The sequence below is a fragment of the Rhinatrema bivittatum genome, chromosome 8 (assembly GCF_901001135.1).
Source record: "Rhinatrema bivittatum chromosome 8, aRhiBiv1.1, whole genome shotgun sequence".
In the NCBI taxonomy this organism is placed as follows: Eukaryota; Metazoa; Chordata; class Amphibia; order Gymnophiona; family Rhinatrematidae; genus Rhinatrema; species Rhinatrema bivittatum.
The window spans coordinates 6,258,543-6,280,324 of NC_042622.1; the positions used below are offsets into that span (position 1 = coordinate 6,258,543).

The 21,782-nt window shown below is 48.5% G+C and overlaps 1 protein-coding gene across 1 annotated transcript in view; it reads left to right on the forward strand.

Annotated features, from left to right (window-relative positions):
• The window catches only part of RTEL1 (regulator of telomere elongation helicase 1), a 267,031-nt gene that overhangs the window by 124,615 nt on the left and 120,634 nt on the right, over positions 1-21,782 (forward strand). Inside the window, 3 exon segments of the mRNA XM_029611145.1 lie at positions 1,356-1,396; positions 6,172-6,257; positions 12,806-12,883. Of these exon segments, the coding sequence (XP_029467005.1) occupies positions 1,356-1,396; positions 6,172-6,257; positions 12,806-12,883 (205 nt within the window).

Below are 21,782 nucleotides of genomic sequence, written 5' to 3' on the forward strand. Positions count from 1 at the left end.
GTGGCCGCCCTTGGTTCGCTGTTGAGCGATGGGGGCTCTCTTCTACAGCATCCTGACATTGCTCGTTTTCTCAAGGGTGTCAAGCATATGCGTCCTCCGTTACGGGACCCTTGTCCCTCCTGGAGTCTTAACCTTGTGCTTTGCTCCCTGTCGGGACCACCGTTTGAGCCGCTGCGCAGCGCAACGATAAAGGATCTCACTCTCAAGACTGTATTTCTTGTGACCATCTGTTCCGCTCGACGCATCTCGGAGATGCAGGCTCTGTTGTGTAGAGAGCCCTATCTCCGTTTCTCCGACTCTGGAGTTTCGCTTCGCACCGTTCCCTCCTTCCTTCCGAAGGTGGTTTCTGCATTCCATGTGAACCAGACGGTGGAGTTGCCGTCCTTCTCTTCCTCAGAGCCGAAGTCTCTCCGTCTCTTGAATGTCAAGCGCACTCTGCGCCTCTATCTGGAGGCTACAAATGAGTTCCGAACCTCTGACCATCTCTTTGTACTCTGGGCCGGTCCTAAGAAGGGGTCTCAGGCCTCGAAGACTACCATTGCCAGATGGCTGAAGGCCGGCATTGCTGCTTCTTACATTGGGGCGGGTCGGACTCCCCCACCCGGAATCGTAGCGCATTCTACACGTTCTCAGGCGGCTTCCTGGGCGGAGGTTCGCTCGGTATCCTCGCAGGAAATTTGTAGGGCAGCCACCTGGAAATCGTTACACACGTTCTCGAGGCACTATCGTCTGCACCTCGCCTCTTCGGTCTTTGGACACTTTGGCGAGCAGATTCTCCGAGCAGGCCTCGCAGGACCCCACCCGATTTAGGGAAGCTTGGGTACATCCCCCTGTCTGGACTGATCCAGGTACGTACAGGGAAAAGAAAATTATTATTTACCTGCTAATTTTCGTTCCTGTAGTACCATGGATCAGTCCAGACGCCCACCGCGTTTGGGTTCTTGATCCTGCTCAGCTCTGCGCTGCTTCTTGCTCGCAGTGTTCTGTGTCTTCACAGTTGTTTCTTTTCGCTGTTTTTCACAGCTCCCTACAAGTTGGTAGGATGTTTGCAGTTACTTGTTGCGGTTACAATTGTTTTCATTATCTGTTTTCACAAACTTGATCCTTCGGGGGTTTCTACTCGGGCTTTGATATACTCGATACTGAACTCCTGCAGAGGGGGTAGTAGTATATATGGATACGCCCCCTCAAAGCTTGTGCTGACTCCATCTGCTGGATTGGGGACATAACCCACTGTCTGGACTGATCCATGGTACTACAGGAACGAAAATTAGCAGGTAAATAATAATTTTCTTTTACGAGAGGACACCAGAGAGCTTCCAGAGCTGTTGTGCTGAGTCTGCTCTGTTTTCTAGGTTCACAGTGGAGTACATGTCCTCACTGGGCAAGACAATAGGTAAGAAACGGAGGGGTTACCTTACCTTAGCTCTGTCTGTGCTCAGCCTGCACTGTCAGACTGCATGGCCCCTTTTCCAGAGCCCCGTCTTCCTCTTAAAACATGATGGCAGCTCATTCTCTTTCCCTCTGGTTCTCTGTCACTTTGGGCAAATCATTTCCCGTTCTTCCCTTTCTCCATACCCATATCCCCTGGGGAGGGAAAGAGGAAAGGGAGCGCAGAGCCTTGGATGCATGGAATGTTCAGAAGGACCTGATATTAGGGGCCTGCACACAATACCAGGCTTGTTCCTCAGTCTCATTTATTACTTTTATTTTATTAGGAGCCTGCACACAATACCAGGCTTGTTCCTCAGTCTCATTTATTACTTTTATTTTATTTTATTTTATTAGGGGCCTGCACACAATACCAGGCTTGTTCCTCAGTCTCATTTATTACTTTTATTTTATTTTATTTTATTAGGGGCCTGCACACAATACCAGGCTTGTTCCTCAGTCTCATTTATTACTTTTATTTTATTTTATTTTATTAGGAGCCTGCACACAATACCAGGCTTGTTCCTCAGTCTCATTTATTACTTTTATTTTATTTTATTTTATTAGGAGCCTGCACACAATACCAGGCTTGTTCCTCAGTCTCATTTATTACTTTTATTTTATTTTATTTTATTAGGAGCCTGCACACAATACCAGGCTTGTTCCTCAGTCTCATTTATTACTTTTATTTTATTAGGGGCCTGCACACAATACCAGGCTTGTTCCTCAGTCTCATTTATTACTTTTATTTTATTAGGGGCCTGCACACAATACCAAACTTGTTCCTCAGTCTCATTTATTACTTTTATTTTATTAGGGGCCTGCACACAATACCAGGCTTGTTCCTCAGTCTCATTTATTACTTTTATTTTATTAGGGGCCTGCACACAATACCAGGCTTGTTCCTCAGTCTCATTTATTACTTTTATTTTATTAGGGGCCTGCACACAATACCAGGCTTGTTCCTCAGTCTCATTTATTACTTTTATTTTATTAGGGGCCTGCACACAATACCAGGCTTGTTCCTCAGTCTCATTTATTACTTTTATTTTATTAGGAGCCTGCACACAATACCAGGCTTGTTCCTCAGTCTCATTTATTACTTTTATTTTATTTTATTTTATTAGGGGCCTGCACACAATACCAGGCTTGTTCCTCAGTCTCATTTATTACTTTTATTTTATTAGGGGCCTGCACACAATACCAGGCTTGTTCCTCAGTCTCATTTATTACTTTTATTTTATTTTATTTTATTAGGGGCCTGCACACAATACCAGGCTTGTTCCTCAGTCTCATTTATTACTTTTATTTTATTTTATTTTATTAGGAGCCTGCACACAATACCAGGCTTGTTCCTCAGTCTCATTTATTACTTTTATTTTATTTTATTAGGAGCCTGCACACAATACCAGGCTTGTTCCTCAGTCTCATTTATTACTTTTATTTTATTTTATTTTATTAGGAGCCTGCACACAATACCAGGCTTGTTCCTCAGTCTCATTTATTACTTTTATTTTATTAGGGGCCTGCACACAATACCAGGCTTGTTCCTCAGTCTCATTTATTACTTTTATTTTATTAGGGGCCTGCACACAATACCAGGCTTGTTCCTCAGTCTCATTTATTACTTTTATTTTATTAGGGGCCTGCACACAATACCAGGCTTGTTCCTCAGTCTCATTTATTACTTTTATTTTATTAGGGGCCTGCACACAATACCAGGCTTGTTCCTCAGGCTCATTTATTACTTTTATTTTATTAGGGGCCTGCACACAATACCAGGCTTGTTCCTCAGGCTCATTTATTACTTTTATTTTATTAGGGGCCTGCACACAATACCAGGCTTGTTCCTCAGTCTCATTTATTACTTTTATTTTATTAGGGGCCTGCACACAATACCAGGCTTGTTCCTCAGGCTCATTTATTACTTTTATTTTATTAGGGGCCTGCACACAATACCAGGCTTGTTCCTCAGGCTCATTTATTACTTTTATTTTATTTTATTTTATTAGGGGCCTGCACACAATACCAGGCTTGTTCCTCAGGCTCATTTATTACTTTTATTTTATTTTATTTTATTAGGGGCCTGCACACAATACCAGGCTTGTTCCTCAGTCTCATTTATTACTTTTATTTTATTAGGGGCCTGCACACAATACCAGGCTTGTTCCTCAGTCTCATTTATTACTTTTATTTTATTAGGGGCCTGCACACAATACCAGGCTTGTTCCTCAGTCTCATTTATTACTTTTATTTTATTAGGGGCCTGCACACAATACCAGGCTTGTTCCTCAGTCTCATTTATTACTTTTATTTTATTAGGGGCCTGCACACAATACCAGGCTTGTTCCTCAGTCTCATTTATTACTTTTATTTTATTTTATTTTATTAGGGGCCTGCACACAATACCAGGCTTGTTCCTCAGTCTCATTTATTACTTTTATTTTATTTTATTTTATTAGGGGCCTGCACACAATACCAGGCTTGTTCCTCAGTCTCATTTATTACTTTTATTTTATTTTATTTTATTAGGGGCCTGCACACAATACCAGGCTTGTTCCTCAGTCTCATTTATTACTTTTATTTTATTTTATTTTATTAGGGGCCTGCACACAATACCAGGCTTGTTCCTCAGTCTCATTTATTACTTTTATTTTATTAGGGGCCTGCACACAATACCAGGCTTGTTCCTCAGTCTCATTTATTACTTTTATTTTATTAGGGGCCTGCACACAATACCAGGCTTGTTCCTCAGTCTCATTTATTACTTTTATTTATTAGGGGCCTGCACACAATACCAGGCTTGTTCCTCAGTCTCATTTATTACTTTTATTTTATTTTATTTTATTTTATTAGGGGCCTGCACACAATACCAGGCTTGTTCCTCAGTCTCATTTATTACTTTTATTTTATTTTATTTTATTTTATTAGGGGCCTGCACACAATACCAGGCTTGTTCCTCAGTCTCATTTATTACTTTTATTTTATTTACAAAATGGATAGTTCGCCCCCTCATCAGATATACTGTTCACAATTCTTCACAAATAATAAAAATAACTCCTAAAATACAGTAACTAAACAGTAAAAATAATCATCTGCATATTAACGCGGCCTTTCCCTGTACGTACCGGGATCAGTCCAGACACCTGGGTTTCGCCTCCCCTCCAGCCGATGGAGACAGAGAAGTTTTCTCAAACATCACTGCCATATATACCAAGGTGCCACCCACAGTCCCTCAGTCTTACTCGGTCTCCAGCAGATGGTGGAGACGGTCTCTTCTGATCCCTGATTGAAACAAGTTGGTAGTGTAGGATTTAGTCAGGGTCTTGACTGTACTTTTGGTGAGCTATCTCTTTAAGTTTAAAAAAAAAAAAAGGACAGAGCACAAGAGTCTCCCAGTGGGTTGTAAGGTCCTGAGGGGACCATCCCCCCTGGTCGAGGCCGCTGCTAATGGTTGAGGACCCTGCACTTACTGGTCAGCAGCGCTGGGGGTGATACCGGGGAGCGCATCCCTAGTGCCTCCTTATTAGCGAAAGCGGCGGCTGTCAGCGGGTCTGACAGCCGACGCTTAATTTTACCGGCATCGGTTGTCGAACCCACTGACAGCCATGAGTTCGGAAAACGGACGCCAGCAAAGTTGAGCGTCCATTTTCCAACCCATGGGCCATGGGCAGATTAATTTTTTTGGGAGGGGGGGCCTCCGACTTAATATCGCTATGATATTAAGTCGGAGGGTGTACAGAAAAGCAGTTTTCTGTAATAAGGGGTAATAATAGCACGTCAAAAACGCGGGGCGAAATGGTGTGCTGGGCTGAGCGCACCCTTCTGAATCGGCCTTGTTAGTAACTGAGGAGACCACACAGAGCAAAGCTCTGTATTCTTTGAGAGAAGCTCCGTGAGCGCCGCCCGGAGGACACCACCCAGACATCCTGCTATCTACGGAAAACACCGCTTACGCTAAGCAAACTTGCTTATTTTGTAAGCCGCCTCGTGCAAAATGTGGAGTGTGAGTTAAAAATGTTTTAAAATAAATAAAAAAATAAATTCCCAGGAAGACTGTTCCAAAGGGAGGGGGCCCCCAAAGGAAGAAGCACAATTGTGAATGTGTTGCAGTCTTGCACTGGAAACCCTGGAACTCTTAAAAGTTGCTGACCATTGGATCGTAAAGACTGCTGTGCTTGTTATAAAAACGACACATTTTTCAAATAACTCGGGCCATTTCCATAAATGACCTGTAGACTTTGATGCATCATTTTAAATGTATTTCTTTTTTTCAATAGACAACTAATGGAGATTGTATAATATTGGTGTAATGTGATCCCATAAGGAACTTGGAGCCACCAACCGGGTTTGCTGCATTTAGCAAAAGTTGCAGCGAGCATAAGTAACATTTTAGTACCCCAATATAAAGGGCATTACAGGATAGCATCACTTCCTTCAGCACAGTCTCAGTACTATGCCCCTGCCTAAAGCAACTCTGAAAATCCCTTAGAAAGTTAGGCAACAAACAGAAGTTTGTGTGCACATCTCCTTTCCCAGAGTCCTTTGCTCTTCTCATCCCACGCTGCACGTCTCCTTTCCCAGAGTCCTTTGCTCTTCTCATCCCACGCTGCATGTCTCCTTTCCCAGAGTGCTTTGCTCTTCTTATTACCATGTTGCATGTCTCCTATCTTAGACACTTTTGTCCTTTTGTCTCTCTGCCACAGTGATTTCTTGTGTTCTGTGATTTTCTTCCTGTAGGTAACATCTGTCGTGTGGTTCCCCATGGTCTTCTTGTATTCTTTCCCTCGTACCCTGTGATGGATAAAAGCCTGGAACACTGGAGAGTAAGTCTGTGCTCTGCCTTCTCTTTAAATGCTTCCTGCACAGCTGAACCCACGTGTGAGCCTGCGGTCTGCCTTCTCCTCTCTGTAAATGCAGGACTCCCTGCACAGCTGTACCCATGTGGGGCCTGCGGTCTGCCTTCTCTCTGTAAATGCAGGACTCCCTGCACAGCTGTACCCACGTGGGAGCCTGCTGTCTGCCTTCTCTCTGTAAATGCAGGACTCCCTGCACAGCTGTACCCAGGTGGGGGCCTGAGGTCTGCCTTCTCCTCTCTGTAAATGCAGGACTCCCTGCACAGCTGTACCCAGGTGGGGGCCTGAGGTCTGCCTTCTCCTCTCTGTAAATGCAGGACTCCCTGCACAGCTGTACCCAGGTGGGGGCCTGAGGTCTGCCTTCTCTCTGTAAATGCAGGACTCCCTGCACAGCTGTACCCAGGTGGGGGCCTGAGGTCTGCCTTCTCCTCTCTGTAAATGCAGGACTCCCTGCACAGCTGTACCCACGTGGGAGCCTGCGGTCTGCCTTCTCCTCTCTGTAAATGCAGGACTCCCTGCACAGCTGTACCCACGTGGGAGCCTGCGGTCTGCCTTCTCCTCTCTGTAAATGCAGGACTCCCTGCACAGCTGTACCCACGTGGGGCCTGCGGTCTGCCTTCTCCCTTTAAATGCAGGACTCCCTGCACAGCTGTACCTACGTGGAGGAAGAAGTGTTCTCCTAAGCCAGGGGTCAGGAACCTATGGCTCGGGAGCCAGATATGGCTCTTTTGATGGCTGCATCTGGCTCGCAGACAAATCTTTAATAAAAAGTAAAAATCTAACAAAATCCCCCACCCTCCTGACGCCCCAAGACCTCCAAAATTAATTTACTACAACCCCCACCCTCCTGACCCCCCCAAGACCTGCCAAAAGTCCCTGGTGGTCCAGCAGGGGTCCGGGAGCGATCTCCTGGACTTGGGCTGTCGGCTGCCAGTAGTCAAAATGGCGCCGACGGCCCTTTGCCCTTACTATGTCACAGGGGCTACCGCCGCCATTGGTCGACCTCAGTGACATAGTTTATTTATTTATTTAACATTTTTCTATACCAACCTTCAAGGTTGAATACCATATCAGGTCGGTTTACATCGAACAGGGGTAGATCAGTGTAACATAACATAACAAAGGAACAACTTTTTATAATTAGTGGAGGTAAAGCAGAAAAGTAAGAAAGTTACATAATAACAAGGACCATGAACTAGGAAGCTGAATTCAGCTGGAAAAAGAGAAACCTTAAGAAGGTATTAAATTAAAATACTAGGAGACTAGTAACTGATGAGAATATTGAAGGGGCGAAGTTCCAAATTCAATGCTGAATAGTTGTAGTTGTCTAGTGAAAGTTTGAAGGATCAGGGAAGGCTTGTAAGAAGAGCCAAGTTTTGAGTTTTTTTTTAAATGTTGGTAGGCACGGATCCATTCTGTGAGGGCAAAGGGCCGTCGGCGCCATTTTGACTACTGGCAGCCGACAGCCCAAGTCCAGGAGATCGCTCCCGGACCGCTCCCGGACCCCCGCTGGACCACCAGGGACTTTTGGCAGGTCTTGGGGGGGTCAGGAGGGTGGGGGTTGAAACAAATTAATTTTGGAGGTCTTGGGGGGCATCAGGAGGGTGGGGGGTTGTAGTAAATTAATTTGGCAGGCCTTTGGGGGGCGTCAGGAGAGTAGGGGGTTGTAGTAAATTAATTTGGTAGGTCTTGTATGGCTCTCACGGAATTACATTTTAAAATATGTGGCGTTCATGGCTCTCTCAGCCAAAAAGGTTCCCGACCCCTGTCCTAAGCAGTGCGGGTGGAATTGCCCAATCATTTCCTCCGGGAGTGCATGGCTGCCGCTGACCACTGCTCAGGAGACACAGTATAGTATTAAGTGAGGGTTTACAACAAATAACTAGTTATGAATGTGACTTTCCTGTCAAAAATTGCTAAAATTATTATTGCTCTAATGTATAGTTTTACTGTTAAAAATATAAACTTTATTAATCACTCAATCAAATTACTGTAAGAAAAACATGTTTTTTTATAATAGAGGGAAGACCTCAGTATTGGCAAAGGATCCGATTATCTCAGAAACTTATTGTTAGCCAATTGTTTCAGTCACTGCTCTTTTATGCCCCCTTAATTTAGTTTTTTCATTAGAAGTTCTTTTTGTTATCTTCACTTAATGTCTGTTTTCACACAGCTGATGATCTTCTTTTGATATCTTCCATTCATGTGGACTTTTACCACAGCAAATAGTCTTCAGCCATTTTACTTTATAGCCCTACTTTAGTTCCGGACGGGAAACCTTATACCGTTCTGAACTTTAATTAACAGAACATTGCTTTATATGTCCTATAATGTGAACTTTATCCCGACATCTTTTAACAGCAAGAAACTTATCTTTTTGCTCGTTTTCAATTGTTTTTTTCTTCTGACGGCAATACCGTGCCTTTCACTACACCATATATTATTTGGCCGCCGCCAACATGACCAACGTTTCGCTTCAACGCTGCATCAGGGCGGACTGATTTCATCTCTACCCTCTTTCTTGGTTGCCGGGAAAAATTAATTGAAGATAAGGCAACTAATCTATATGTTAGAAAAGTAAAGAAAAGCAAAAGAAAAATGAAACCTATCTGGTTCTCAAAGGAGGTGGCTGACAAAATAAAGGCTAAAAAAACAGCGTTCAAGAAATATAAAAGATCCCAAAGGGAGGAACACAAAGAAGAATATCTGGTAGAACTGAGGGAGACGAAGAAATTAATCAAGATGGCAAAAAGTCAAGCGGAAGAGAGGATTGCCAAGGAGGTAAAGAGAGGTGACAAAACATTTTTCAGATACATCAGTGAAAAGAGAAAAGTTCAAAGTGGTATAGCGAAGGTGGAAAGGATCAATGTGTGGAGAGAGACTAAGAAATGGCAGAAATATTAAACGAATACTTCAGTTTTGTGTTCACTAAAGAGGCCCCTGGAGAAGGACTGTCGCTAGTTAACAAGAAACTGGAGGGGAGTGGAGTAGATGTAACTCCATTTACAGTAGAAAATGTATGGGAAGAGCTGGAGAAACTGAAAGTGGACAAAGCCATGGGGCCTGATGAAGTTCATCCCAGGATACTGAGGGAGCTCAGAGATGTGCTGGCGGGTCCACTGTGTGACCTGTTCAATAGATCCCTAGAAACGGGAGTGGTGCCAAGTGATTGGAGAAGAGCGTTGGTGGTCCCTCTTCACAAGAGTGGGAACAGAGAAGAGGCTGGTAACTACAGACCAGTTAGCCTCACTTCAGTGGTGGGAAAAGTAATGGAGTCACTGTTGAAAGAGAGAATAGTGAACTATCTACAGTCGGGAGAACTGATGGACCAGAGGCAGCATGGATTCACCAGGGGAAGATCCTGTCAGACAAATCTGATAGACGTTTTTGACTGGGTAACCAATGAATTGGATCAAGGAAGAGCACTTGATGTCATCTACTTGGATTTCAGCAAAGCTTTTGATACGGTCCCGCACAGGAGACTGGTGAATAAAATGAGAAGCTTAGGAATGAGTGCCGAGGTGGTGGCCTGGATTTCAAACTGGTTGACGGACAGAAGACAATGTGCGATGGTAAATGGAACTCTCTCTGAAGAGAGAGCGGTTTTAAGCGGTGTACCGCAAGGATCCATGTTGGGACCGGTCCTGTTCAATATCTTTGTGAGCGACATTACGGACGGGATAGAAGGTAAGGTTTGTCTTTTCGCGGATGACACTAAGATCTGCAACAGAGTGGACACACCGGAAGGAGTGGAGAGAATGAGACGGGATTTAAGGAAGCTGGAAGAGTGGTCGAAGATATGGCAGCTGAGATTCAATGCCAAGAAGTGCAGAGTCATGCATATGGGGAGTGGAAATCCGAATGTACTGTATTCAATGGGGGGAGAAAGGCTGATGTGCACGGAGCAGGAGAGAGACCTTGGGGTGATAGTGTCTAATGATCTTAATTCGGCGAAACAATGGCTAAAGCCAGAAGAATGCTGGGCTGCATAGAGAGAGGGATATCAAGTAAGAAAAGGGAAGTGATTATCCCCTTGTACAGGTCCTTGGTGAGGCCTCACCTGGAGTACTGTGTTCAATTCTGGAGACCGTACCTCCGAAGAGACAGAGACAAGATGGAGGCGGTCCAGAGAAGGGCGACCAAAAGGGTGAATGGTCTTCACCGAATGACTTATGAGGAGAGATTGAAGAATCTAAATATGTACACCCTGGAGGAAAGGAGGAGCAGAGGTGACATGATACAGACTTTCAGATACTTGAAAGGTTTTAATGATCCAAAGACAACGACAAACTTTTTCTGTCGGAAAAAAATCAGCAGAACCAGGGGTCATGATTTGAAGCTCCAGGGAGGAAGACTCAGAACCAATGTCAGGAAGTATTTCTTCACGGAGAGGATGGTGGATGCCTGGAATGCCCTTCCGGAAGAAGTGGTGAAGACCAGATCTGTGAAGGACTTCAAAGGGGCGTGGGATAAACACTGTGGATCCATAAAGTCTAGAGGACGTGAATGAAGAGTGGGTGGCTCGCGGGAATGACGGCTACTGCCTGGAGATAATACCCTTATTCAATAAACATACACACGGTTAATGCGACTCCAACATTGCTCCAAGCTTCAACGGCAAGAGGAAACGTGGAAAAAGAGTTGCATTCACAAAAAAAGCAGGGAGTAGCTTGCTTGTTACGGCGGTTACTACCCCAAACCAAATAAGCCTGGTACTTCACTTTCAATGCATATCCAGCATAGCTCTCTGCTTCAACGGCAGGGGAGAAAGAGTGATACTTCACTTTCAATGCATATTCAGCATAACTCTCTGCTTCAACGGCAGGGGGAATGAAGAAAAGTAGATATATATACAGACAACAACCAACAAGGTCTGAATTATTTAGTCTGGGTAAACAAATAAGCATGGGTATAGCTTGCTTATTGCGGTGCTTACTATCCCTAACTAATTAAGGGCCTCATTTTTCAAAATGCGGTAAGGCGTTTTCGCATGCGTTAAGGGCTTATCGCATGCGAAAAGCCCTGTTTTCGCATGCGATAGGCCTTTAACGCATGCGAAAACGTGTTTACCGCATGCGATCGCACCGTATCGTATGGTGCGATGCAATTTCCAAAAATGGGAGGAGTAGGGGCGGAGAGTGGGCTGGGCTAGGCTCCCTGCAAAGAGTATCGCACAGCCATAACGCAGAATTTTAGCTACACCTTTTTGAAATGCGTTAGGCGGTGCGATAGCGGCCGTGCCTATGCGGAAAGGGTTTATCTCCATTTGCGATGTGTCCCGTACAGCTTATTTTGTCTGATTTGAAGGCTCCAAAGCCAGAGAGAGAGAGAGAGAGAGAGACTGACTGGCCATAATAGCATGTCCCATGCATAGGTATTTGTATCCCTAGGATAGGCCCACCTAGTAACTCGAGGTGGGGATTAGGTAAGAGTGTAGGGGGTTAGGGGCCGCTTTCACATTGTACATGAGACGTACGAACAGAACCGTGGTCTCTTGTGAGGATTGGCTGGCCTTCGGAGTGAGGAAACTCACTCCAAGATGAGATTTGGGCAAGGGTCTCTCAACCTAGCTTGATGTTACCCAGGTAGAGAGTCCATCAAGCTAGGTTGAGAGACCCTTGCCCAAATCTCATCTTGGAGTGAGTTTCCTCACTCCGAAGGCCAGCCAATCCTCACAAGAGACCACGGTTCTGTTCGTACGTCTCATGTACAATGTGAAAGCGGCCCCTAACCCCCTACACTCTTACCTAATCCCCACCTCGAGTTACTAGGTGGGCCTATCCTAGGGATACAAATACCTATGCATGGGACATGCTATTATGGCCAGTCAGTCAGTCTCTCTCTCTCTCTCTCTCTCTCACTCTCTCATTGAAAAATGGGTCCCCCAGTGGTTGAATGCAGGAAATACATCAGGTTTGGCACGTATTGCAGAATATGAAGTGGTATCGCAATGTGCACTAACTTATCTCTTCGCATAGGTAATTATCGCAAAATGCGATAAATACTACATTAGCATAAACCACGCCCCTTTTGCTATCGCATACGGTACTTACCGCATTTTGATAAATCTAGGCCTAAGCTAGATATTTCACTTAGAGGCAGTTCCAACACTGCTCTCTACTTTAATGGTGGGGGTGGAAGGGAAATGGAATCAAAAGGTTACTAAGAGCCAAGAGTAAAGATAAGTATGAGAAAAAAAAAGTGCGAAGCTTGCTGGGCAGGCTGGATGGACCGTTTGGTCGTCTTCTGCCGTCATTTCTATGTTTCTATAACAAAAAGAGGTCTTCCCTCTGTTATAAAAAAATGTTTTTCTTACAGTAATTTGAGTGATTAATAAAGTTTATAGCAATAATAATTTTAGCGATTTTTGACAACAAAGAGTCACATTCATAACTAGTTATTTGTTGGATACTAATTGTACACTAATTATTCCCAGATTTTTCTTTTGTTAAGTGAGGGTTTATCCTGTAGATGTTTTGAATATTTCTTCTTGAATTCCTGTGCATTTTCTTCTACAGGATCATGGATTTTCCTGTAGACTGGAAGATGTGAAACCAATGTTTGTGGAACCCAAAGGCAAAGGAAATTTTACAGAGGTTTGGGAAATGTCACTTATAAGCTCGTGTGCTGGATTCCTTCCCGCAGGCCCCATCTAATGTGCCAGAACCTCATGCCAGTTCCATGATAATGAGGGCAGAAAAAGGCCAGATGGCCCATCCAGTCTGCCCAGCAAGCTTCTTATGGTTGTAACTGCCGCTGCATGCAGGTCACCCCTAAGCCTTATAATAAGGGTAGTAATATTTACAATCAACTAAAACCAAGCAACTGTCAAACCCATAATTCCCTGTATGTACCAGGATCTTGGGTTATGTCCCCCTTCCAGCAGGTGGAGTCAGAGCAAAAACTGAGAGGCCGGTCCCTCATGACTGGTGCGCGCGCCCTCTGTAAACCCCCAGTATTTCTCTGACTCCAGCAGTTTCGGGTTGCACCTTCGGTTCTCCCATTCTCTTTCTGTGGGAATAGTCTTTGTTGATTTATTTCTCCTGTTTTCTTGTTAACACTTTTCACTTGATGGATCTTATTTAAAAAAAAGAAAAGAAAGGCAAAGTCTTTTCCTTGTAGCTTTGCTCTACTTTCCATGGCTGTCCTGTTGCAGGCCTGCAGGCAGAGCTTTCATTCAGTGGCAGACCTGTCATCTTTTGTATTTATTGCTGTATCATTTTGGGGGTAAGTTTGTTAACTTTCCTTTTACAGGGCTGTCATTTGCTGCCTTTAGGGGTGAAGTTGGTGGTCCAACCTCTCCCCCTCGATATCGACCCGCTGCCCGGAGATGTCATTTCCTCAGGGCAGCCCCTAAGCTTCAGAGACGCGACATCCCTCTGGCTTGGAAAAACACAAAAACAGAACGGGTCGTTAAAGTTCGTCAGGCAGCGCAGGACTTTGATTTCTTTCCTGCTATCGAAGGTTTTTGGAGGTCTGCGTCCCAAGCCCTTCTTTACTTGCCTCCATGCAGCAGCTGACGCGATGCAGCGCCTGCAGGGAGCCCAGATCGCGGCTCTCCCGGGAAGGCCTGTGTGCTCGGTGTCTCCCCGGCGGGGAGGGCACCTCGAGCCCTAGAGAACGGTCTGGTTCATGCGCAGATGCGCGCCAGGCTCTGAGGAGGTCGGCCCCGTTCCCGTCCAACACGGGAACGGTGGCCATCTTGGATCCACTACTTGCTGCTCCAGCACTGCCTCCTGGGGATTCAGACCCGGACAGACCTCAATCCCCTCCAGTTCTCTTTCCGGCGCACCTCCCCGACACAGAGCCGCCCTCAGAGGACCCTTCGCCCCCCCCTCCGGCCATCCATCCCCCGGAGCCTTTTTCCACAGAATTTATTCTGCTGATGCATGGGGCTTATTTGGCAAGGCTCAGCCAGCACCAGGATGCGGTTTTGGCTCCCCCTCCTCCTAAAGTGGTCAGTCTGGGGGAACACCTGGACGTGGCAGGGGGGCCTCGGGGATCGGTACCGTCATGGCCCGGTACAGCACCAGTATTTCTGGCCCTGCCGTTCCAGTGGCCCCTTCGGGATCCTCTAGGGTTCAGCCGGTTGCCCATCCAACCGGTCCTGACCCCTCTACCCCCGATGGACCCTGCAGTGGACCCTGATCTAGATGACCTGACACCCTTGGCGCAAGTCGAAGGGGATGTTCCTCGGGTTCTACGCCTTTTCCAGAGCGATGAGATGGTTCCACTTATCCCACATGTCCTGGCTGGATTAGATATTGAGGCCCCCCAGGAGGCTTCTGCCGCCAGCACTGCACCGAAGAGAGGGGATCCCGTCCTACCAGGGCTCAAGCCACCTTCGAAGACTTCCCTTTTCATCCTATGCTCCTCCAATTGCTGTCCAGGGGGTGGGAGACTCCGGAGCCTCTTTGCGGGCTGGCAGAGTGATGGACAAACTGCATCCACTCCCCGAAGAGTCCCTGGAACTACTTAAGGTACCGAAGGTGGGTGCATCGGTATCAACAGTCACGGCTAGGAAACCTATTCCTGTGACTGGAGGAGCAGCCCTCATTGATTTACAGGACCACAGAATTGAGGTGTATTTGAAGAGCGTGTTTGAGGCATCCGCCTTGGGAGTTTGGGCTACTGTTTGTAGCTCCCGGATGCAGCGTGCATGACTCCGGTGGAGCCAACTACTCGCAACTCAGGATCTGCCTCCAGGGGAGGCCCAACAGGCGGAAAGGCTAGAAGCCGTCATAGCATATGGCGCGGACGCGCTGTATGATCTTCTCCGGGTGCTGGCCAGGTCTATGGTTTCTGTAGTCTCAGCTCGGCACCTCCTAGTCTCAACTCTGCTCCCTTCCCTTCCAGGGTAAGTTGTTGTTTTGGAGAGTATATGGAGCAACTTATTAAGTCGCTCGGGGAGCATAAGGTACTTAGGTTACCTGAAGATCGTCCTCGGAGATCCAGAACGTACAGCTCCACGCGGAACCGTTTCAGAGGACAACAGCGCTTCCGCCAGGTGCGGCCAGTGCCCACAGGCCTCCCTCGTCTAGATCACAGTCCTGGTCTCATTCCTTTCAGGGATGAAGATCAGCCCAAGACACCCTCGCCCAAGGGACTGCCACTACATCTTCGCAATGAAACATTGCTAGCCCACTCTTCGATTCCCCGGATAGGAGGATGCCTGTCGCTCTTCTACGAGGAGTGGGTCACAATCACCTCAGACCAGGGCGTCCTGGATATTCTACAGAGACAGATTTGTCTTTTCTTTGTGCAGACAAAAGAAACTGGGCGCAGTACGTCAAACGCTAGGCCGCCTCCTGGATCTGAACAAGGACTCTGCCATTATTCCATCTACTTCGTAGCCCCCTTCCGGCCGATCCTGGATCTCAAGATGGTCAACAGGATGCTCAATATATCACACTTCAGGATGGAAACTCTGCACTCAGGGATTGCTGCAGTGCACCGGGGAGAGTTCCTGGCGTCCTTGGACTTGACGGAGGCTTATCTTCATATTCCCATCCTGAAGGAGCATCAGCGCTTCCTTCGCTTCCAGATTTTGGGGAAGCACTTCCAGTTCCGGCCCTGCCATTCGGCCTGGCAACCGCTCCTCGCACCTTTACCAAGATGATGGTAGTGGTGGCAGTGGCCCTGAGGAAGGAAGGGATCCTGGTCCCTCGACTTTCTGGGAGCTCATTTCGACATCAAAGTAGGCACAGGCTCTCTTCGTCTGGAGCAGGCCCTATCGCTCCTTGCTCAGGTTCAGCATTTTCGGGACCTCTGACTTCCCACAGCCAGGGACTATCTCCAGTTGTTAGGTTCCATGGCCTCCACAACAGATGTTGTGCCTTGGGCCTTTGCCTACATGCGTCCCTTAGAAAGAGCATTACTCTCCCGTTGGAAGCCGGTATCTCAGGAATTTCAGGCTCCTCTGCCGATACCGCCCCTACCCAAGGGCAGCCTGACCTGGTGACTCGACCTGGATCATTTGCTTCGAGTAGAGCTCGAGGTTCCACAATGGGTACTCGTTACAACAGACGCCAGCCTTACCGGCTGGGACCAGTGTGCAGTCGGCACTCGACACAGGGTCAGTGGACACCTGAACAGGCAACTTGGCCAATCCACCGTCTAGAAACAAGAGCGGTCCGTCTTGTGCTGCAGCGTTTTCTGCCCCTAGTACAAGGCCGAGCAGTCTGGATCCTCTCCGACAACGCCACGACTGTGGTGTACATCAATCATCAGGGAGGAACAAGAAGTCTCCATGTGACTCGGGAGACGAACAAGCTGATGCTGTGGATGGAACTCCATCTGTCTCATCTGGCGGCGTCTCACATTTCAGGAGTGGACAATGTTGAGGCGGATTTTTTAAGTCGCCAGCGCTTAGATCCCAGAGAATGGGAACTGTCCCAGGAGGCAGTGGCACTACTTGTCACGCGATGGGGGACTCCCCATCTGGATCTGATGGCCACGCAAAGGATCCGTGCTTTTTCAGCCACAGAAGGGAGCATGGAGCAGAAGGCGTCGATGCCCTAGCTCTCCCATGGCCGAGGTACATCCTACGTTCCGTGTTCCCGCCTTGGCCCCTGGTGGGAAGAGTGCTTCGAAGAATAGAGGGTCACCAGGAGCCTGTGATCCTCATGGATCCGGAGTGGCCTCATCGGCTGTGGTTTGCAGACTTAGTCAACCTAGCAGTGGACGGCCCACTGCGCCTGTGGCATCTGTCGAACCTCCTACGGCAGGGACCAATATTTTTCAACCAGGTAGATCACTTCTATCTAGCGGCCTGGCTTTTGGAACGGTGCCGGCTGAGTTGACGAGGGTATCCAGCGGCGGTTATCTCCACTCTTCTTAAGGCTAGGAAGCCTTCCACCTCCATGTCCTATGTCCGAGCTTGGAAAGTGAGGCTTGCTGCCAGTCCTCGCGTCTCTCTCCACGGTGTGCGATCATAGCCCAGATCTACAGCGAGGGCTGGAGAAGGGTTTAGCCTACAATTTTCTTCGCGTTCAGGTGGCAGACTTAGGTGCTCTAGTTTTTCATCAGGATGGCCCTCCTCTTGCAACACACCCGGACATGGTCCGGTTCTTGAAGGGAGTAAAGCATGTGAAACACCGATTCGCAATTTATGCCCCTCGGGGAGTTTTTGATTTTGGTCTTTCGTATTCTTGGCGGGCCGCCCTTTGAACCGCTGTAGAGCGCTACCCTCAAGGACCTGACTCTTAAGACAGTTTCCTTGGTTGCCAACTGTTCCGCTCGCAGAATCTCGGAGCTGCAGGCCTTGTCAAGTAGAGAGCCTTATCTCCGCTCTATGGATCCCGGAGTATCCTCGGGTATCGTACCGTCTTTCCTTCCAAAGGTGGTCTCGTCTTTTCTCCTGAATCAGTTGGTGGAACTGCCATCATTCCAGGCTGAGGATTCCAAGGAGCTCCGGCGCCTAGATGTCAAGCGAGTCCTCCTTCTATATCTGGAGGTTACTAACGACTTCCGCTTATCAGATCTTCTTTTTGTCTTCTGGAGTGGTCCCAAGAACTAGGCTTCAAATACCACCATTGCCCAATGGATGAAGGAAGCAATCTCTACCGCGTACTTTGGCGAGGGGCGTTAGCCCCCAGATGGTATTAAAGCTCATTCTCTCCGAGCTTAAGCAGCTTCCTGGGCAGAAAGCCGAGCGGTCTCTCCGCAGGAATTTTGCTGAGCGGCCACTTGGAAGTCTTTGCACACTTTTGCGCATCACTATAGCTTGAATCTGCAATCAATGACCTCAGGTTCTTTTGAGGCTCGGGTCATTCGAGCTGGGATATCAGTGGCCCACCCTATTTAAGGGAAGCTTTGGTACATCCCACGGTCTGGACTGATCCTGGTACGTACAAGGGAAAAGAAAATTATTTCCTTACCTACTAATTTTCGTTCCTGTAGTACCATGGTTCAGTCCAGACGCCCACCCTAAGGATTTTGGGGTTTTTTCTTTGGGTTAATTCTTCAGCTCGACTGTGTAATCATTTCAGGATCTGTTTGGGACTGACTGAGAGTTCACATTGCAAGTTTGCCTATTCAGATTTACAGTTTGATGTTCAATTTAGTTGATATTCATTTTGTATTGATCCATCCAAGGGGTTTTTCTTTGTTGCTTGGATATTCTTAATACTGAAGGTTTACAGAGGGCGCACCAGTCATGAGGGATCGCCCTCTCAGTTTTTGCTCTGACGCCATCTGCTGGAAGGGGGACATAACCCACGGTCTGGACTGATCCATGGTACTACAGGAACGAAAATTAGCAGGTAAGGAAATAATTTCTTATTACTGCTAGCAACATTTTTAGTGGGTAAGGCGCTTTCTGCTGCTTGACGTTTTTTGCTTTGGGACTTGGCCATAGAAGCCGTCCTGTGCTTTTTCCCTTTTGTCTGCATATCAGTTTCCCAGACTGTAAAAGTCAGGGCCCATGTTGGTTGTTGTCTTTATCCAGTTCGCCTTCCTCTAACCCCCTCCGCCACCATGAAAATGGGGAGTGATGTTGCAGTTGCTTGTACCCACTTGGGGGCCTGCGGTTTCCCTGTTCGTACCCCATGTCAGTCCAGACGAGTGGGTTTTGCATCCCTACCAGCAGATGGAGTCAGAGAACAAAACTTTGAGTCACTGTTACATAACTGAGAGTGCCACCTGCACTCCCTCAGTATTTCTCTGTCTCCAGCATATGGCAGAGGTGCAAACCTGCAGTCTGGAGTTTTCAAAAAACAATTTATAAGGAGATTACAGGAGGACCTTGCAAGACTGGAAGATTGGGCATCCAAAGGCATCCAAATGGCAGATGAAATTTAATGTGGACAAGTGCAAGGTGATGCATATAGGGAAAAATAACACTTGCTGTAGTTACACAATGTTAGGTTCCATATTAGGAGCTACCACCCAGAAAAAAGATCTAGGCATCATAGTGGATAATACTTTAAAATCGTCGGCTCAGTGTGCTGCGGCAGTCAAAAAAGCAAACAGAATGTTAGGAATTATTAGGAAGGGAATGGTGAATAAAACGGAAAATGTCATAATGCCTCTGTATCGCTCCATGGTGAGACGGCACCTTGAATACTGTGTACAATTCTGGTCGCCACATCTCAAAAAAGATACAGTTGCGATGGAGAAGGTACAGAGAAGGGCAACCAAAATGATAAGGGGAATGGAACAACTCCCCAATGAGGAAAGACTGAAGAGGTTAGGGCTGTTCAGCTTGGACAAGAGACGGCTGAGGGGGGATATGATAGAGGTGTTTAAAATCATGAGAGGTCTTGAACGTGTAGATGTGAATCGGTTATTCCCTGTACGTACCTGGATCAGTCCAGACAGTGGGTTATGTCCCCAATCCAGCAGATGGAGTCAGCCCAAAGCTTCGAGGGGGCGTCACCATAAGTACTACTACCCCCTCTGCAGGAGTTCAGTATCTTCTGACTCCAGCAGATGCGAGTAGGGGAATCTGGGCTTGCTCCCGATTTCCTGTAACCTATTCTGTTTTTCCTTGGTTAGAACTCTCTTCTGTCTCTGTCTTGTCTTGGATCAAGTTGTGCTTTATTTAAAAAAAAACAAAACAAAAAAAAACAAAAACTAACTAATTGATTAATTGGGGAGGCGGGGCTCCTTCCTTGTGCTGGCTCTCTGTCTCCTTTGTTTTCCTCAGCGCGAGCCTGTGGTCTTGCCGGGGTAAGTTGTGTTTTCTGTTTTGCTGGGCTGTAGTTTTTATTTTCAGCTGGCTGAATTACCACTGCCGGTGTGTCCGGCCTACCAGCGGGTTCCCTCGCTCCCGCGGCCATCTTGCGACGCTCCTCGTGGGCTGCAGGGAGCAGGGTGAGTGTTTTCAGCGGGTTGCGAGGCCAGGACAGGCCCCCCCGCGGCGCCGCTTGTTTTCTCCGCGGGTTGTGCAGGCCGTCCGGGCCCCCCCGCAGCGGCGCACCTTCTCGCGGCCCCCCCCCCCTCCCGCCCTGAGGCTCACCGAGTGACTTTAGTTGCCGGGGGTGGTTTTTCTGGGCGCCGGATATGCCGCGGCCGTCGCGTTGCTCGGCCTGCGGCGAGCCCGGTTCGCGCATCTCCAGGGAGGGCATCTGTGCCAGGTGCCTCCCAGGGGGGGAAGGCACGTCCGGGCCCCGCACTCGTTTTCCATTGACAGCCTTGCCCGGGCGCCCGTGGGCCGGCCCCCTCCCCCATTCATGGCGGGAACGGCGGCCATTTTGCACGCGCTGCGCCGCAAGGAAGATCGGACAGCGCTGGGGGATGGGGAGGCTTCAGGGGACTCTCCCCCGAACCTGCTGACGGAGGAAGATCCGGAGCTGGACTCACAGGAGCAGGGCCCTCCGGGTCTCTCCCCCGTGGAGATTCCCCCGAGTAGGCCGGGGTTCTCCCCAGAGTTTATTCGTCTGATGCACACAGCGTACCTGCAGGAGCTGGCAGCTCCCACGGGGCCTCCGCCCCCCCAAACTACCGCGACCTTCGTCCCTCGCCTCGGCCCCCCCCCCCTCCGGGGGGCGTGGGGGCCCCACAGCTCCCCGCACACGTCCGGCTTCCTGTGGGCTCGGGGGGGGCTGGCTCGGACCCAGTTTCCCCGGGATCGGACCCTGCCGGTTCGGGACAAGGGGAGTCTACCTCGGAGGGAGAGGATCCACGCACGCTGCGCCTATTCCAGCGGGAAGAGCTGGATGACCTAATCCCACAAATCATTCAGGGGTTGGACCTCGATCCCCCGCCGGACCCGCCAGCTCCCGTCGCGCCCGCTGTCGTCACTTCTTCGAAGAAGGGGGACCCGGTCCTGGCGGCACTTCGTCCGCGGGCGCGGGCCTTTCCCATCCACGAGTCGTTCCTGCAACTTCTTACCCGGGAATGGGATTCCCCGGAAGCTGCGCTAAAGGGCAGCAGAGCCATGGAGAGGCTGTACCCACTGCCGGAAGATTTTCTGGATCTCATCAAGGTACCCAGGGTGGACTCCGCGGTGACGGCGGTCACGAAAAGGACGACCATCCCGGTGACGGGTGGAGCGGCGCTGCGGGATACGCAGGATCGCAAGTTGGAAGTATTCCTCAAGCGGGTCTTCGAGGTCTCCGCAGTGGGACTGCGGGCAGCGATGTGTAGCTCTCTTGCCCAGCGAGCCAGTCTTCTCTGGGTACAGCTACTGCTCACTTCTCAGGTGCTGCCTCCCGAGGAGGCCGCCCAGGCGGATCGGCTCGAAGCCGCAGTGGCATACGGGGCCGATGCCTCCTACGATCTATTCAGGATCCTCGCCCGCTCCATGGCCTCGGTAGTGGCGGCGCGTCGACTCTTCTGGCTCCGCAACTGGGCGGCGGACACGTCCTCCAAGTCGAGCCTGGGTTCCCTGCCCTTCAGGGGTAAATTCCTGTTCGGAGAGGAGATGGACCAGATCATAAAGTCGCTGGGGGAAAAACGCGGTCCATCGCCTGCCGGAAGACAGATATCGCTCCACCAGGGCGTTCTCGTCCTCCCGGACCAGAGCCAGGGCGCAAAGACGCTACAGGAGTT